This window comes from Anomaloglossus baeobatrachus, chromosome 6, assembly GCF_048569485.1.
Source record: "Anomaloglossus baeobatrachus isolate aAnoBae1 chromosome 6, aAnoBae1.hap1, whole genome shotgun sequence".
NCBI classification, from domain to species: domain Eukaryota; kingdom Metazoa; phylum Chordata; class Amphibia; order Anura; family Aromobatidae; genus Anomaloglossus; species Anomaloglossus baeobatrachus.
This window is the reverse complement of record NC_134358.1, coordinates 451,536,367-451,554,155: the sequence shown is the minus strand read 5'-3', so window position 1 is coordinate 451,554,155 and position 17,789 is coordinate 451,536,367. Positions and strand designations below refer to the sequence as shown.

Below are 17,789 nucleotides of genomic sequence, written 5' to 3'. Positions count from 1 at the left end.
GTCCAAGTAGCTATATTTGCAGTGTCCATCATAGAAACTTACATTTACACTAATGCTTCATATTGTCCTGCCCTGTGTTTATCTCTCACTTAGTTAGAAATTATTAAAAAATCACACAACATTTAGACAATGAAATAGCAAAGGCAAAGAAATGTGGAATCAAGGACAACTGGAAGTTACGTGCTTGAGGGAGAATTTGTGTAGCCAAGCAAGACCAAGCAAGATATCTATTAATTCAGTTAGCATCTTGTCATACTGTTTAATAGGGGTAAGTCTCTTTGATGGTCTCCATGAATTTATGTTGCATGGATCCTATTCAGATTTTTTCCTGAGACACCAATTTATAATTCTCAAAATTACATTCTGGTAATTTCATATGGAAAGTGGATTTACAAAGTATTTGTGTTTATGAGCAATGACATATTGCGCCTATGTCTTTTGAGAAGCTAATAACTTATTTCCATATTAAGAAATGGACTTTGCCATGTTTCAAGTCATTGACTAGTCTAAAACCAGTTATAACAACCTGAACCTTTTTGTAATTAAGGGGGTCACCTTAATTACTTAACCTGTCACCAGATTTGGGCCTATAAGCTGTGGTTACCACCAGTGATCCCTTATATACATCATTCTAACATGCTGTATGTAAGAGCCCAGACTGCTGTGTATAGCATAACAATCACTTTATAATACTCACTTAACAGGCAGTGCGGTGCAGATTGGTTGGATGGGTGTCTCCATTCTCCGGTTTGGCGCCTCCTCTTTTGGCTATCTTTCTCCTCCTTCTTCTGAAGCTTGGGTGCATGATGCGTCCTACATCATGCACAATACCCAGCATTGCAGTCCTGCGCAGGTGCACTTTGATCTGCCCTGAGTATTCCAGATCAAAGTGTTGTAGTGTGCCGGTGCGGGACCTCAATGCCGGATAGTGTGCATGATGTAGTACATGTCATGCATCGAGACTTCAGAAGAATGAGGACAAAGATGGCCGAAAGAGGAGGTGGCGGTACTGGAGAAGGGAGACACCCATCCGACCAGTCTGCACCGCATCACCCCTGTAGGTGAGTATTATAAAGTGATTTTTACATTCTACACAGAGGCCTGAGCTCTTATATACAGCAAGTTAGAATGCCATATATGTGGTGGTCACAGCTTATAGTCGCCAAATCTGGTGACAGGTGCTCTTTAAGATGCGTCCTTTAACCCGCACAAACAATTGGCACAAGCATTGGACATCCCTCAATGATGTTAGTAGAGCACATTTCATTGTACTGCACTAAGCAGATTATCATCTCACAGCAAAGGTCCATTTACAGTAGCTGGACTAATAATTGGGAAATAAGCATTTGAAATAACAGGTTGGCAAACAGCTGACAAATGAGCAAAATACTCATTCATCAGTTGCAATGATTTTTAAACAAACTTAAACATCTTCATTCTCAGCACCACATTGTCCTGTGTAAACAGGTAATTTGCTCCCAATAACCTGATATTCTATGATCATATAATCAAATTGTTGATTAATTCATGCATAAAATTGTGGGCAGCTTGCTATGAAACTACTGCCAATCGACTTGAATGTACCGGTCGTTTAATGACCACAATCGTGCCGTCTAAACCCAGGGACTATATTTAAAACTATCATGTCAATTTGTTGCTCATTTTTGTTATATGTTCGTAGTGTTTTTTTATTAGATTTAACTGAACAATTGAACTAATCTTACCCACTGTACACTATAAATACAGCATTTCACTGTACTATTGGAGTCAACTGGTTCAAAGATCTATATGGGAGCTTCTATGTAGAGAAGAAGCTGTAGATCTGCATCAAATAAATTGCTCTAAGAGACACTTTGATGCCAAATTGAGATGAGTGAATTGATTAAATTCAAATCAAATTAATTTCAAATTTGAATAATTTGCAATTCACTTAGTGCAACTAGCCTCAAATGAACACTGATGCAATATAATGCATTGTGTTAAATGCCAGTCACAAAGGCTCATTTGACTTATTGAAATAAATAGGCATGGCTGTGCATTATACAGTTGATCAAGCTGTGCAATTCGCCTCTACAACTGAGTACATCCCACCATTGCCAACACCAGGAACAGCTGATTGGCAGGGGTGTCTGGTGTTAAGCCCCGACCAATCTGATATTGATGAGTTATTCTAAGGGTAGGCCATGAATATAAAGTTCCAGACAACCCCTTTAAAGCAAAACTGTCTGTCAAAATGTTGTGCTGTCAATCAAATTAGAGTGAATAAGGATATTTTTAAGAAGAACTTAAATTTCTACTCCACATTTGTTTGGACAAAAATGTATTGTATGGGGCTGACTGGCTCAGTTCATTAGCTAAAGCAGCCCCTTTTTTTATTTCTGCCATGAAAGATGGAGGACTTGGTTAGGTATTCAAATGAGCCTAAGAGCATAAATCACCAACAAAGGAAGAGGAGGGACAATGTCACCTAGGGTCAAAGCAAATGCAGAATTAGAACTGCCGGAACCTGGGACTAGCCCTGACAATGACTGGAGCTTTGATTATGAACATTTAACAGTAATATGTACTATTTGATTAAAAGTTATTTTTTAGTTTTCATCTAGAAGCCGTCATAACTCAGCAAAACTGTGAAGCGGGCATGTAAACATTGAAAAAGGGACTTTTCTAATAGCATTCCTATGACATTTTATGCAAGTCCCAAGTACATTTCCATGCATCAACAGCACGCGAGGTAGCTCTGTGAATAAATATAATACTATTTCACACCCAGGCAAGTCTATTAAATACAATTTAGCCTCAGGGATGAGCAGAGCCATCTATAAATATATGCTTTTGTTATATTTCAGTAAACATACTGTAGTACCCATTATGTACATAATTGCATAAATAACATGTATGCGATTATCAATTGCTAAATGTACTCCGAGCAATGGTTTGTTGAAATGACCATAAATGACCACTGATTAATATATATATATATATATATATATATATAATAGAGGACTTTGGTTTCACATGTTGGTTTTCTGTGGGACTACATAATATATAGAAATTATTTTTCTTGTGTTGTTATGGCAATTGACCCGGTAGTCCACGATGTTGCTGATTATGTATGAATGTCATTGTGTTGAATGACTTGAGATAGGACGCTTGACACCAGAAATCTGTCTTTGTATTTCTTTGCTGTATATGTGTTGGAAATGGAATAAATCCTATTACTGTATTTCAAGTACTGTCTTCTTCTTCCATGAATATTGTCCACACTAGTCATTCAGTTTAAAGATGTCATTTTCTAGCATCGGTAAAAATATGTGGCCAGTCATCTACAATTGTTGTGCTCATTTATGCACATTTTTTGGAGACTGAGATTGGATGACAATCGAGGTTCCATAAATGTTAATTTATTACTGATATTACCCCTGTCGACTACAATCGGCTGGAGGCAAGATACCATTATTCCACCTCATTGGTAATTGTTCCCTGTAGACTGTAAAGCATATTTTAGGGTTTTAATGAAAAAATGAACAAGAAAAATAATGACAGTATGCAAATGTTGATCAGAGAGCAGTCAAATGTGGAACTAATGTGTCTGTCTCATATCTCTGGAGCACATGGAGAAGGAACATAAATAAGAACATTACTGTCATCACTGGAACTTAATTAACAAGAGCAAACATTTGGAAAAAATAATAAATCCATATGGCTTCAGCATGACCAAACACAATATTTTTACACTTCACGTGGAAGCGTAACACCACGAGAAACAAACAAAACTTTTTAATTACTTCCTTTTTACATTTTAATGGTCGTCTTGGAAAATTTGAACATGTTGTGTAATTATATAATGCGTAGTCTATGTATGGTGTATGTATATTTTATTTGTAATTATGGGAAAGAAAATTCTCTTTTAGGAACTTTTTTTTCAAATGATTTAGATGCATTACTGCTTTCAATCCATATGGTTGTTATTGAAAAAAATATACTAAGAGAGGACTGTTAATGAAAACAAAACCAAGGGAACAGTGGACGTTCATTATCAATCAGCAGGTCACTCCCTTATATACACATATTCCAATTAAACCCCACACTTGACAGTTATATGACCCAAAACATTATTATACCACCGTATTTCAATATAATTAATCACAAAACTGTTAAAAATTCATTACAAATTTTATTTAGAAAAATACAAAACAGTTTATTGCATTAAAAAGATTATCACAATACGGGGTTAAAAAATGAACATATTATTTACTATATTAATTACAGTCCATAGCCATAGAGCAATAGGACAATGTGAGGACACCAAATACAGCCCTATAAGGACTCAACTCCAAATCTAGACTGCAACACATAGAGTTATGTAAAGGTGAGTAAGGGTGAAGTTATATATATATATATATATATATATATATATATATATCACACTAGAGTATGAGTGGATCTACATAAATTAATTTGGATTGACGAAAAATATCCACAAATGGTCACTAGATGGCGCTCAAGTAGCATACAGAATCCCACTCACTCTCCTGTGTGGCTGTCTAATTCATACCAACAGATACTACAACCACCCTCCTTCAAAGGCCCCGAGGAAGAATACTTTGAAACGTGCGTAGGGCTTGGGACTTAACCCAGCGTCTGAACTGCACAATTATACGCTATGGGTGAGTTTGGAGGAAGGTGGTTGTAGTACCTGTTGGTATGAATTAGACAGCCACAATATTAAAACATATATGACACAGTAGTTATACACTAACAGCCGACTCATCCCAGAGTTGGGGTCATATTCATCCCCATCGCTGTCTCTGATATCTGGTGATATGTTTCCATTAAAATTAAAATAGTTATTTCTAATATAAATGTAGGTGTTCAGATTTTCCAGAATAATGCGATCATTTTTGAGATAATGATCAGTGCATTTGAGACTTAACTCATGTCTTATCCTGGAATATAAAAGTGTTACGTCTAAAGTGATAAAAATAGTTGACTTCCCATGATATGTCAGCAATTGTCTCACTTATTTCAATGAAAAAAAGACTGAAATAGTAGAATAAGTTACTAGTTGTAGAATTAATGCCTAAAATCGTAGGATGTCAAGGGGAGTGGGGCTGCCAGTGATTTATGGATTTTTGGAAGAGAATAGAAATAATGATCAAATTGTTGAAATCTTTAGGTAGCCTTTTAGTGGGAAAGCACTGTGTACATGTGTTTTAATGTCATTGGCATCTTTGATATGACAGAGCAATACACTCGAAAAACAAGTTTCTTCTATTAACCGCAATAGAGAGGAATTTCTTTAGATCTACCGTGTTTTATTATCTTATATTTTTTTTCCCCCCAAAAAGCACTAGGGGTTATCTTTGGGTCAGTCTTATTTTTGGGGAAACATGGTTGGTGGTAAGTTTACCTCCCCAAAAAAGCAGACCCCCCCCCTTCCCAGGAGAATCATACTTACCAGACCTCGGATGTCTGAGTGGCTCCCAGGTCCTCCTGTGATCTTTGGTAGGTGCTCCCAGCAGGTATGCTCCACAGCGGTCCTCCGCTGCTTCTGACTGACACACTCACATACATCAGATCGCAATTACACATTCATAGTCATACACAGACACACATCAGATCGCACACACCCGTCAGATCACACACACACTCACTCACTACATCCTGTGATACCGATTGCTTCCAGGAAGTAGGGAAAATTGGGATGCAGTGTAGTGGAACTCGAGGACCTGCGGTGGAATGCGTGGAGGACTCAGCGTGGAATGCATCAATGCATTCCACGCAGGGTCTCTATGTGTTTCACTGCACTGCGTCCCAGGTTCCCCTGCTGGCCGAAAGGAATTGGTATCGCTGGATGTGTGAGTGTGTGTGTGCGATCTCATGTGTGATTGTGTGTGCAATCTGATGTTTGTGTGTTTGTGTGTGTGATCTGATATGTGAGTGTGCAATCTGATTGTGTGCGCAATCTGATATGTGTGGGTGTGCGATCTGATGTGTGTTGATATGCGTTTCACTGCAGGTCCTCCCATTCGGAGTCTGGTGAGTATAATTGCAGGGTCTTCTCTCTTATTTCTTCTCTCTTTTGGGGTGTCTGCTTTCTATAATGAAGTGTCCTGCAGTATTCTTTATCTTTTTTAGCTGCAGGTATGCTTCCTTATTGAACTGTGACTAGAGCTTGTTTTTGGTGTAGGGCTTAAATTTATGCCTTACACCGAAAATGCTGAAAATTCCTGCTAGGTCTTATTTTTGGGGGAGGTCAAATTTTTGGAAAAACAAGGTTGATTCAATTTTCTGGGCAGGACAACGTTTAGTTACCTCTATTTTCCATACTAAGAAGAGGCTGCTGACACTGCTGTCTTCCATGACTTTCTGAATGCTGAGCAGATGCTATGACTTGGAGATAACTTGGAATCATGAATGGATAAGAAAGTCGGGTTTAACACTGCGCTAAAACCATGAAGCCAAACGATGTGATGAATTCTTTGCTATATTTTCTTTATTTAGGCCAGGTCTACGCGTTTCAAAGGCATGTCCGCCTTCTTCATCAGGACAAAGGAAAAAACAGCATGATCATGCTGTTTTTTCCTTTGTCCTGATGAAGAAGGCGGACATGCCTTTGAAACGCGTAGACCTGGCCTAAATAAAGAAAATATAGCAAAGAATTCATCACATCGTTTGGCTTCATGGTTTTAGCGCAGTGTTAAACCCGACTTTCTTATCCATTCATGATTCCCTGTTGCATCATCGGGGCTGCTGCTTGACCATTTTCTGCATACATAGGAGTTGTGCCTGTCACAACTTCCATAGGTGAGCACCTGTTTTCATTTTCTAAGCCTGCATTGTTTGCCAGATAAGACCCTATGTGCGCTTTTCTCTCCACAGCATTTTGATTTGGAGATAACTTGACACTTTATGATCAGAGCAGTGGAGCTTCTGCATATGTTCAAAGGCATTTGAATTTTACAAAAATATACATTCTCCTCCAGAATATGAATTTATGGCCATTTACTTCACGGAAATTCAGCAACATGGCTGCAAGTGCTATTTTAGTTACCGTAGCTGACCATAAAAATTAAAAAAAATATATTATAATATTAATTCTTTTTTAATTCTAAAAACGAATGCATCTTCTTTGGCCTTCTTTGGCCTGCTTCACATAGGGACGAGCCTTCCAGAACAATTAGGCATCTGATGTCACTGTGGTGTTGCAGTGCACATAGTAACTGAGGTGCATACTCAGAGGCACTGACGATCTTAAGGCTGTTTCAGACGTCAGTGATTCTGGTACATATGAATTAGTTTTTATACGTAACAGAATCACGGACATACGCAGACCCATTATAATCAATGGGTCTTCGCACACATCAGTGATTTTTCACTTACCGTGTCTCCGTGCGGCATACACGCGTGTCCATGATTGCCGCACGGAGACATGTCCGTTTTCTTCTGGCATCACTGATGTCCCACGGACCACACTATGGTGTGATCCGTGAAAGGCGTACCAGAAAAACACAGACATTGAAAATAAAAAGCATTTTCAACTCACCTTCTCCAGCAATGTTTGTCCCCGGCCTCTGCTGCCTCTGCTTCAGAGCCGGCTCATTACTGCATGCATATTCATGTATGCAGGCACAGCCGACCCGGAACTAGCTGCAGCGGAGGTCAGCACCGGCCAGAAACATAGCAGAGCCGGAGAGTTCATCACCACGGACAGCAGGAACGGGGACAGGTGAGTATAAGTCCATGTGCAATCACGGATAACGGATCATGTATCATGGATTTCACATGGACAACCCACATCTGCATCACGGCACTTGGAAAGACATATGTGTTTTTTACACATCAGTGAAAAACGTCTGTGTTTTTCATGGACGTGTGAATCAGGCGTAATTATGTTAGATGAACAGTCAAGCCAGAGGTCCTGGCCCAGAGTGAAGCAGTTGAAAGCAAAAACAAGAATCATGAAGGATCAGCCAGCAGGCTGCTGGGTGGTGAAACAGGTGACTGGTGATCTATTATTTTTTTCATCCTATTTTTATTACCGTCTGCGGCTTGAAAAGGCCCAAAAGCAATATAAGGAGCATTCCATTTGCAGGAAATAACTTCGATGTAAAACAAATTGTCCTGTAAAATCCATGCAATTTAGTGAATTTAAATTTTGGCATAATCAACCATCTGTAGTATTATAGGAATTTATAATAATAGTTTTTGTAGCCGTTTATTTTTTTCTTTTCCTTCACCACCCGGCAAGTTTTCAATTTTCATTTTAGTTCCTTCCCTTATTCCAACTTTTTTATTTTTCCATCAACATAGTCATATTAGGACTTGTTCTTTGCGGGATTAGTTTTACTTTTGAACGACACCATTCATTCTGCCCCATATTGTGCTGAAAAACAGGAAAAAAAATTCCAAGTGCAGTGAATTTGCAAAAAAAAGTAAAATTGCACAATTGTTTTGTTTATTTATTTTTAATTACTATGTGCACTATATGGTAAAACTAACCTGGCATTATGATTTCGCAGGTCAGTAAATACCAATCATATATAATTTTACTTTTATTTAAGTGGTGAAAAAAAATTCAGAAGTTTGTAAAAAATAAATTACAGTATATTTTGGACTATAAGATGCACTAGACCATAAGACGCACCCTGGTTTTAAAGGAGGAAAATAGAAAATAAAATTTTAAGCAAAAAGTGTGGTCCTGACACACTGTTATGGGGCAAGGATCTGCTGTTGACACTGTTATGGGGATAATGTTCCCAAATTCTCTAACTAAGGTGCCCCATCTTGGTAATGATCCTCCTGCCTTGTATATGATCCCAATCCTTGTATATATGTCCCTCATCCTGGTATAGCCCCATCCTGATAAAAAACCCCCTCCTGATAAAAACCTCATTCTGCTATATACCCCCATCCTGATAAATACTCCATCCTGCTATATACCCCATCCAACTATATACCCCCATCCTGATAAATACCCCCATCCTGATAAATACCGACATCCTAATATATGCCCCCATCCTGATAAATACCCCATCCTAATATAAACCCCCATCCTGATATATACCCCCATCCTAATATATACCCCCATCTTGATAAATACCCCTGTTACGGGTCGTGGGTCTGCTGGTCCGCGTTCTCCTTCTTCTCCCTCTGGTTCTCTGCCACGACATTCTACCCGTGTGAGAACTCCTTAGTGGCTGAGGCTAAGTCCTGAAATGAGGCTTCTGCACATGTCTGAGTAGACAAGCTGTTTCCTGCACTAAATCAGCTTTGTCACGATCTGCACATGCTCACCACGTGGCAGCCGTTGATTGGTCGCTGGTGATGTCACCGCTAACGCAGGATCACGTGACAGTGATGCACTGGTTGCTGATTGGTCACGGGTGATGTCACCGCTGACGTTCTCGATTCTGATTGGTTGAGGGTTGATTGAGCCCTGAGCGCTTCCATCTTGTGGGTGGTGCTTAGTCTATAAAGGACCCCACAGCACGCTGCTCGGCGCTCAGTCGTTCTTGGTGCATGCATGGGGTAGCCGCCTCATGTGTGACCTCTCCTACTAGCTAGCCTATACTAAAGGCCCTGTCACACACAGAGATAAATCTGTGGCAGATCTGTGGTAGATCTGTGGTTGCAGTGAAATTGTGGACAATCAGTGCCAGGTTTGTGGCTGTGTACAAATGGAACAATATGTCCATGATTTCACTGCAACCACTGATCTGCCAAAGATTTATCTCTGTGTGTGACAGGGCCTTTACTGTCACAAGCCAGTGGGCACCCACTGGTTAAGTGCTCCATACCTACTAGTGCACCGCTAGTGGCCGCTTCCTCGAACCTTAGTGGAACCGGGCTTAGGCAGGGATCCTCTCTCACTGTGCTCTGAGGTGACTCTCTGGTTCTTCTGTGCGGCTAGGATAGAGAGCTCCCTGACTCCCTACAGTGCGGTAAGCACAAGGGGCTTAGGCAGGGATTTATACATTGAGCCTAGGCAGTACGGGTAGTACTGTTCGCACCTACACCTTAGGTACATGCTTCACCCTCTATGAGTTAATAGAGGTTAGGGCCCAGGGATCTCCGTGACCTGTAATGGATTCCTTGCCTTCATTCATACAGTGTGTGAACATTTACACACATGTCACTAAATACATTACTTTACCTCTGTGAGGCAACAGAGGAGCTAGTTAGTGGACTATGGTTGGGGTAACCATCCGCACTCATTTAGTAGTTTCTGTGAATGAACAGGAACTACCAGTCCATCTCTAATATTATTTAGGCACTCGCCATAAGCCTTTTAGCATTCCCTCATTTACGTATATGCTAATTTGGTAGTCTCTGTGAGTCAATAGGGAGTACCGCAGTTGGTCTTAGTGCCGCTGTGAGGTAACAGCGACAAGTACCGCTTTTGTGGTACAGATTCCCTTAACCTTATGTTATCACCAGCAGCAGGTTTCCTCTGCACGGTGGACCCTGACTGCCTGATAGCCTGTGTCCACCTGTTATTAGGCAGTTCCGTAACAATCCCCATCCTAATATATACCCCCATCATGATATATAACCCCATTCTGATAAATACCCCCATCCTGCTATATACCTCTATCTTGATAAATACCCTTATTCTACTATATACCTCCTTCCTGCTATATACCCCCATCCTGGTATACGACCTGCAACCTGCGGCACACAAAAAAAAGAAACATTTATACTCACTTTTCTTCACTCCAGCATCATCACTCGTCTTCCTGCCAGTGCCAGCATCATCGCTTGTCTTCCTGTCAGACCTGTTTGGAGCCAGTCACCGTTCCCTGCAGCATCGCGATGTCCTCCTGTCTGACTGCCTGCTGATGTGTGTGGAGAGCGGTGCGCACAGGGATGACATCATCGTTGTGCTCACCGCTCTCTACACACATCAGCAGGCCGGCAGACAGGAGGACATCGCAATGCTGCAGGGAGCGGTTAGTATTCCGTACTTATTCACTTCACCCCGTGCTGATGATGATGTGTGGGGGGCAGTGAATATAGCCACACATGATCATTCCAGGCTGTAGTTGCCAGGGGTGATCACGCGGGCTGGCTGCTAATTATGTGCGCATCCCCCGCCCATCATCTTGCCCACCTGTCAGCGCCACCTTCAGTGCTGAGAGATGATGGGCGGGAGGATGCATGCATATGAAATGAGTGAGCCCACATGGTCACGGCAGGCGCTGCTGCAGCCTGCACATGCTGCCGATGACCCGCTCCACCACAGCACCCTCATTCCCCGCAGCCATGCCTTACATTCAGACTATAAGACGCACCCCCACACTTTCCCCCAACATTTGGGGGGAAAAAAGTGCGTCTTATAGTCCGAAAAATACGGTAGTCTTTTGTTGCCATTTTCTGAGACTCATAGAGTTCTCATTTTTCGAGATCTGGGGTTCGGTCATGGCTTATTTTTTTGCGCTTGATGTTTTTATTATACCATTTTGAGGACATACAATGTTTTGATCACCTTGTATTGCATTATATGTTGCTGCTACTAAAAAAAACATAATTCTGGCAGTTTGATTTTTTTTTCCCACTGCGCCCTTTACTGATCAGATTAACTGATTTTATATTTTGATATATCGAGCATTTCTGAATTCAGCAATACCAAATATCTGGGAGGGGTATTTTTTTATTGTTTTATTTTCAATGGGGCAAAAAGGGGGTGATTTGAACTTTTAGGTTTTTTTATTTTTTCAGATTTTTTAGAACTCTTTTTAACATTTTTTTTATTGATTTTGCTAATCCCCTTAGGGGCCTTTATACCTTCACTATCTGATTGCTTCTGCCAATGTTTCATCATCTCTCTGATCAACAGAAATGCTGATCTCCTGTGAGAGCCGTCACTTTGCCAGCATTCACAGGAAGTGAGTCATGACAGTGACAGGGGCCATCAGCTGACCATGCATTGTCATGACAACCCATTAGCGCCCAGTTATCATTTCATGGAGCTGCCGATGGAGGCGGGGAGAAGCGCGATCCCTGCCGGAGCACGTTAGAACGTTCTGTCAGAGTTTTACAGAGTGATCTAAGGAGTTAACAAGTGTGGGTGGATCTCCATTTAACCTGTGCCTGTTAGCTGCACGTCTGCTGATCAAATGAGCAGCCATGTGCGAGGAGTAATGCGGACTCACCGCATGAGCCCACATCAAAGGGAGAGAGGTAGACCTAGGATGTTTACATACATTTTAGGTCGTTAAGGGGTTAATAAACATTGCACATATAAAAAGGTATAATTGTAAAAAGTGGCTCACTATATTGGAAAACCTATTTTAGGCCCCTTTCACACGTCAGTGATTCTGGTACGTTTGTGCTTTTTTTTAAACGTACCAGAATCACTGACATACGCAGACCCATTATAATGAATGGGTCTGCTCACACGTCAGTGATTATTCACTGCACGTGTCTCCGTGCAGCGTACCCGCGTGTGCGTGATTGCTGCACGGAGACATGTCCATTTTTTTCTGGCATCACTGATGTTCCAAGGACCACGCAGTGGTGTGGTCCGTGAAACACGTGCCAGAAAAAAACGTGCATTTAAAATAATAAACATTTTAACTCACCCGGCGTCCAGCGATGTCCTCTGCAGCCCGTCCTCCCTGCTGCTTCTAAGCCGGCTGATTACTGTCGCGCATCTTAATGATGCACGACACAGCCGACCCGGAAGCAGCTGCTGCGGGGGTCACCGCCGGCCGGATGCTGCACCGCGGGAGGATTCAGCACCACGGAGAGCGGGAGCGGGCACATGTTAGTTGATTTCTAAGTGCAATCACGGGCCACGGAGAACGGAGCCCGGATTGCACTTAGACAACCCACGTGTGCCGTGATTCACGGCACACGCAGGGACATGTGTGTGTTTTACACGCCAGTGAAAAACGTCACTGTTTTTCACTGACGTGTGAAACGGGCCTTAAAGTACCCTCTGTTGTTAATATAGAGGAGGCTTCCTGAAGATTGTTAGGATTTATTTATATGAAGTATGTACATGTTACGTGTTGACAAAATTATTACATCTTATTGTCTCATTATATTTTGCATTTGCCAAACTTTTATGCTAAACTAAAAATCTACTTGTTTCCTCAAGGAAAAACACATTCTAATGTTCTTTACCTGCCAAGTTCTAATGAGCCTTAAGCTGATTGCCAGTGGTCAGAATTGACAGAGTGGTGAACGTTGGCTGCCAGGGTTACCGCTTACAGAAGATGGCCATGCAACACAAGATTAATGCTACAACTTAGCGGCTGACAGTTATTGGCATAATAAATTACAATAGTTCAATTATGGGGAAGAAAAAATAAAGAGGAAATGTAAGAAATTATAAAGAGATTGAGAGTAATCACATCCTTACACAGCTTTATTAATCCTGACTGAAATAAATGTTCTTATAATATGAAGTATATATATATATATATATATATATATATATATATTGCATGAAGTGAATGGAGATATAGCTCTTGTAATAAAACTGTTGTTTTCTTTTTTTAGGTGCCTTTCCTGAGCTGATGAGTACTCCAATCCTCCATTCAAAGAACTTTAAAAAATGAAGCTACATTTATGCTTTGGCGCATCCTTTATTACTTCTTTTGGGTAAATGAGGAGTAGTCATGTTATTATGCTGACATCTAAGCATGAATTTGGTAGACCTGTGGCTAACACGTTCTCTCTCCATGTGTCTGCTCCTACAAAGCTTTGTTCTGATGATACTGTGCTTTCATTCTGCCAGTATGTGTCCCAAAGGCTGTCTGTGCTCTCATTCCGGAGGCTTGAATGTCAGCTGCAGTAATGCAAATCTCAAGGAAATACCTAGAGACATTCCCCCTGAAACTGTTTTACTCTACCTAGACTCCAATCAGATAACCTCTATCCCTAATGAGATTTTTAAAGATCTTCATCAACTAAAAGTTCTCAACTTATCCAAAAATGCTATTGAGTTTATAGATGAACATTCTTTCAAAGGTGTAGCAGAGACCCTACAGACTCTAGATCTGTCGGATAACCAGATTGTAAGCGTCCATGAAAATGCTTTCAATAACTTGAAGGCAAGGGCCCGGATTGCTAACAACCCCTGGCATTGCGACTGTACTCTTCAGCAGGTTCTGCGAAGCATGGCATCTAATCATGAGACTGCAAGCAATGTTATCTGCAAGACAGCCGTGCTGGATGAGCATGCCGGACGGGCATTCCTGACTAATGCTAATGATGCTGATCTTTGCAATCTTCCCAAAAGGACAACAGATTATGCCATGTTGGTCACTATGTTTGGCTGGTTCACCATGGTGATATCATATGTGGTATACTATGTACGGCAAAACCAAGAGGATGCAAGACGGCATCTTGAATACTTGAAATCCCTGCCAAGCAGGCAAAAAAAACCTGATGAAGCTGATGACATTAGCACTGTGGTATAGTATTTGATGCAGGCTTAGGCAATTTGTGGTTGAGTCAGAAAATAGCAGAAAGCGCCAAGTAATTTTGTTCGACAAGAGCTGGAAAGCCACAAGCTGCCTACTCCTGATCTAACATCATCAAAGACTGAGACATTGGTATTAGATCAGATTTCATTAGAACAAACACATTTAGTTCTAATGTTTGTTGTAAACCTTTTTGCCTTTTTGAGAATATTTACAGTAGCTAATTTTTTTGCCACTGTTAAAAAACAACAACAATACAAGATAACCTTTGTCTGAATGGTACACAATTGTCTTTGATGGTATTCCAATCAACTTAATTAACTACGTAGTACGTTATCATTACTTAGAATGCATTTCACTATTTAATATTGAAATATTTATTTTTTTAATTTCTAAGAAAATAAAGGCTTAACTTTAAACTGTGTAATACATAGTTAACTTAATCGATCGTTCTTTTGAATATGACAAATGACTGGGTTAACTGATTTATTTTTATAGGTTAGTAACCATTATGCAAATCTGGTATTGGTTAAAGGGAACCTGTCCCCTGTAAAAATTGCAATTTACAAGCAGATATGGGGTTAATCTGCAGGTTAATAGAGTTTGAAACTTGCCTGGCGCCTGCACACTAATCCCTTTTGCGGAGAGGAAAAGAACTTTGTTCCTCCCGGTAGTGTTCCAGTTTCAGTCATAGGGGAGGTGTCGAGGCGTCTTCAGTCACTGCTCTTTGTACGGAGAGAGGCAGCTGTAACCACCCCCTGTACTAACTGACAGCAGGTTCGAATGCTGAGCTTCTGTCAATCACTGTGGGTGGCAAGGACAGGGTCCTCTCTTTGTACACAGAGCGGTGACTGAAACACGTCGACACTACCCCTATGACTGAAACCCGAATGCTGATGGGAGCATTCCTCCTATTCCTCCTATCAGCGTGGTTTAATGTGCAGGCGGCGGGCAGGTTTCAAATGCTATTAACCTTCAGATTAACCCCATATCTGCAGGTTAATAGAGTTTTTACAAGTGACAGGTTCCCTTTAAATATATAATATAATTGGCTAAAGCACTGCAGTAAGAAGTAAATACTATATCAACACTTTTTTAGTTTGCTCTCTTATTCTCCTCCCTTCCTATATACTGTGTATATAACACTACACTGATGAGCCATAACATTTAAACCATCTGCCTAATATTATATAGTCATGATCAAGCGATAAGCTAAATTAGACTTTTTCAAAGTGTCCTGTATTATCAAGAACCAAAAAATTTGAGTGGTGAATTGGACTTTTTCTAGCAAATTCCACAGTTGCCTGATCAAATTGAGATCTTTTAAATATGAAGGCTATGACAAGGGTTTTAACTCTTTGTCATGTTCCTCAAGCCATTCCTAAATATCATTTTACAACTTAGCATGGTGCATTGTACTGCTGAAAGGGGCTACAGCCTTTTGCAAATATATTTGCTACGAAAAGGGGTACTTGATCTGTGAATTTTTAGGAAAGTGTTACATTTCAAAATAACATTCACTTGAATGACAGGATCCCAGTTTTCACACATGAACTGGGATATAAAAAGAGCATTACACTGTCTAGATTGCCTTGCCCTCTTCTATATTGCAGCGTGATAACATTTTTAACCCAGGTAAGTGATAAAATACATCAGATGTCCAAATATTATAAAAGAAAATATAATTTATATGCCTAGGCCACCTAAATGTTTTTGTCAGTACAATCTTGATGTTTTTGTGTTTATTGCAGGCTCATTCATTGGTGGGCAGGAGTTAGTATGGGCCAGAATGAGCTCTTTGATTGTTCATTAGACACCCCTTTATTGGTGGAAAGGTGTCAGTATGGGCACTCTGACTGTTTAGTCTAGGCTTCTTCATTGGTGTAGTCTGACTGTTCAATGTATGCTCCTTCATTGGTGGGCAGGGGTCAGTATGGGCCAGCATGAGCTGTTTGATTGTTTATTAGACACCCCTTTATTGGTGGAAAGATGTCAGTATGGGCATTCTGACTGATCAATCTAGGCTTCTTCATCGGTGTACGCTGACTGTTCAATGTAGGCTCCTTCATCGGTGGACAGGTGTCAGTATGGGCTAGCATGAGCTCTTTGACATTTCCTTAAACACCCCTTTATTGGTGGACAGGTGTCAGTATGGGCACTCTGACTGTTCAATGTAGGCTCATTCATCAGTGGACAAATGACAGTATGGGCACTCTGATTTTTCTCATTCATCAGTGGGCAGGGTTCACCATGGGCTCTTTGACTGTTCATTAGACACTCCTTTATTGGTAGATAGGTGTCAGTATGGACACTTTAATTGTTCAATGTAGGCTCTTTCATCAGTGGACAGGGGTCAGTATGGCCGATATGACTGCTTTGAGGTTACTCAATCTCAAATACAGCAAGCTTCGATGCACTTGGTGTTTTCTCTGCCATTTTCATTTGGTTGTTCTTTCTTGGACCATTTTTAGAAGGTTTTACTCCCTTTATATTAGAAACATCCTACAAGGTCCTTGTTATAGTCGCCTAAATCCTTACACTTGCCAATTTTTCCTGCTTCCAAAAAATCTTCATATTCATATACTGATGATTCACTAATTGCCTAATATCTTACCATTAGAGGTGCAATTTTAACAAGATAATTAGCAATAGTCACTTCAACTGGAGGATTTAATGTTATGGCTGATCAATAACTATGAATATGGCAATGTACTAGTTTGGTACAGAACCATGGCTGCAGCTACAGAGGTAGTAGGCAGTAATATGTTGTGATCATATTTGTTGGCATTAACAATGAATGTACAGGGGGCTATATATACACATTGGCATAAATATACTACAAATAAGATGACATTGCCATGCAGATATAGCTTATTTTCTAGAACTGTTGTTCTGTACAGGCCTAGTACATTGCCTCTAATGTATGGTCCATTTAATGGAAGTCACCAGTGTCTTAAGCCACAGAATGCGTAGTGTTCACAAAAAAGTGGACTAATACCAATGCTTTCCCCTGCAGGAAATAAACAACTATGGGGAACAATTTCTAGTGAGCCCTTACATGCTATGTGTAACAAAATCAATTATAGTAATGCAAGTTTCTTGCCTTTTTCTCAATAAAACTATTAACACAAAATACGGTCTATCGTACAATGATTTTTTAATGTTCTTCCAAAGAGTCAGTTTTAATTTTATATTTCACTAAATGTTAATTTATTGTCTATTGCTTATCATAAAGATTTCACATTAAAACTATAGATAGTATAAAAAAAAATGTATGAAGTACAGTATATAAATCATTTAGTTCAGAAGAGGAAGTACACTACAGAGGGGGTAAGGGTCCGCTTACATGGACCA

General features: G+C 40.4%; 1 protein-coding gene across 2 annotated transcripts in view; it reads left to right on the top strand.

Moving 5' to 3' along the window:
* Positions 1-17,568, top strand: part of LRRC3B (leucine rich repeat containing 3B) — a 329,771-nt gene extending 312,203 nt beyond the window's left edge. For both annotated transcript variants that reach the window (XM_075315267.1, XM_075315269.1), the window contains exon 3: positions 13,510-17,568. In XM_075315267.1, the coding sequence (XP_075171382.1) occupies positions 13,653-14,432 (780 nt within the window). In that variant the 5' untranslated portion in view covers positions 13,510-13,652 and the 3' untranslated portion in view covers positions 14,433-17,568. The remainder of the gene's footprint in view (positions 1-13,509) is intronic.
* The last annotated feature ends 221 nt before the right edge of the window (positions 17,569-17,789 follow it).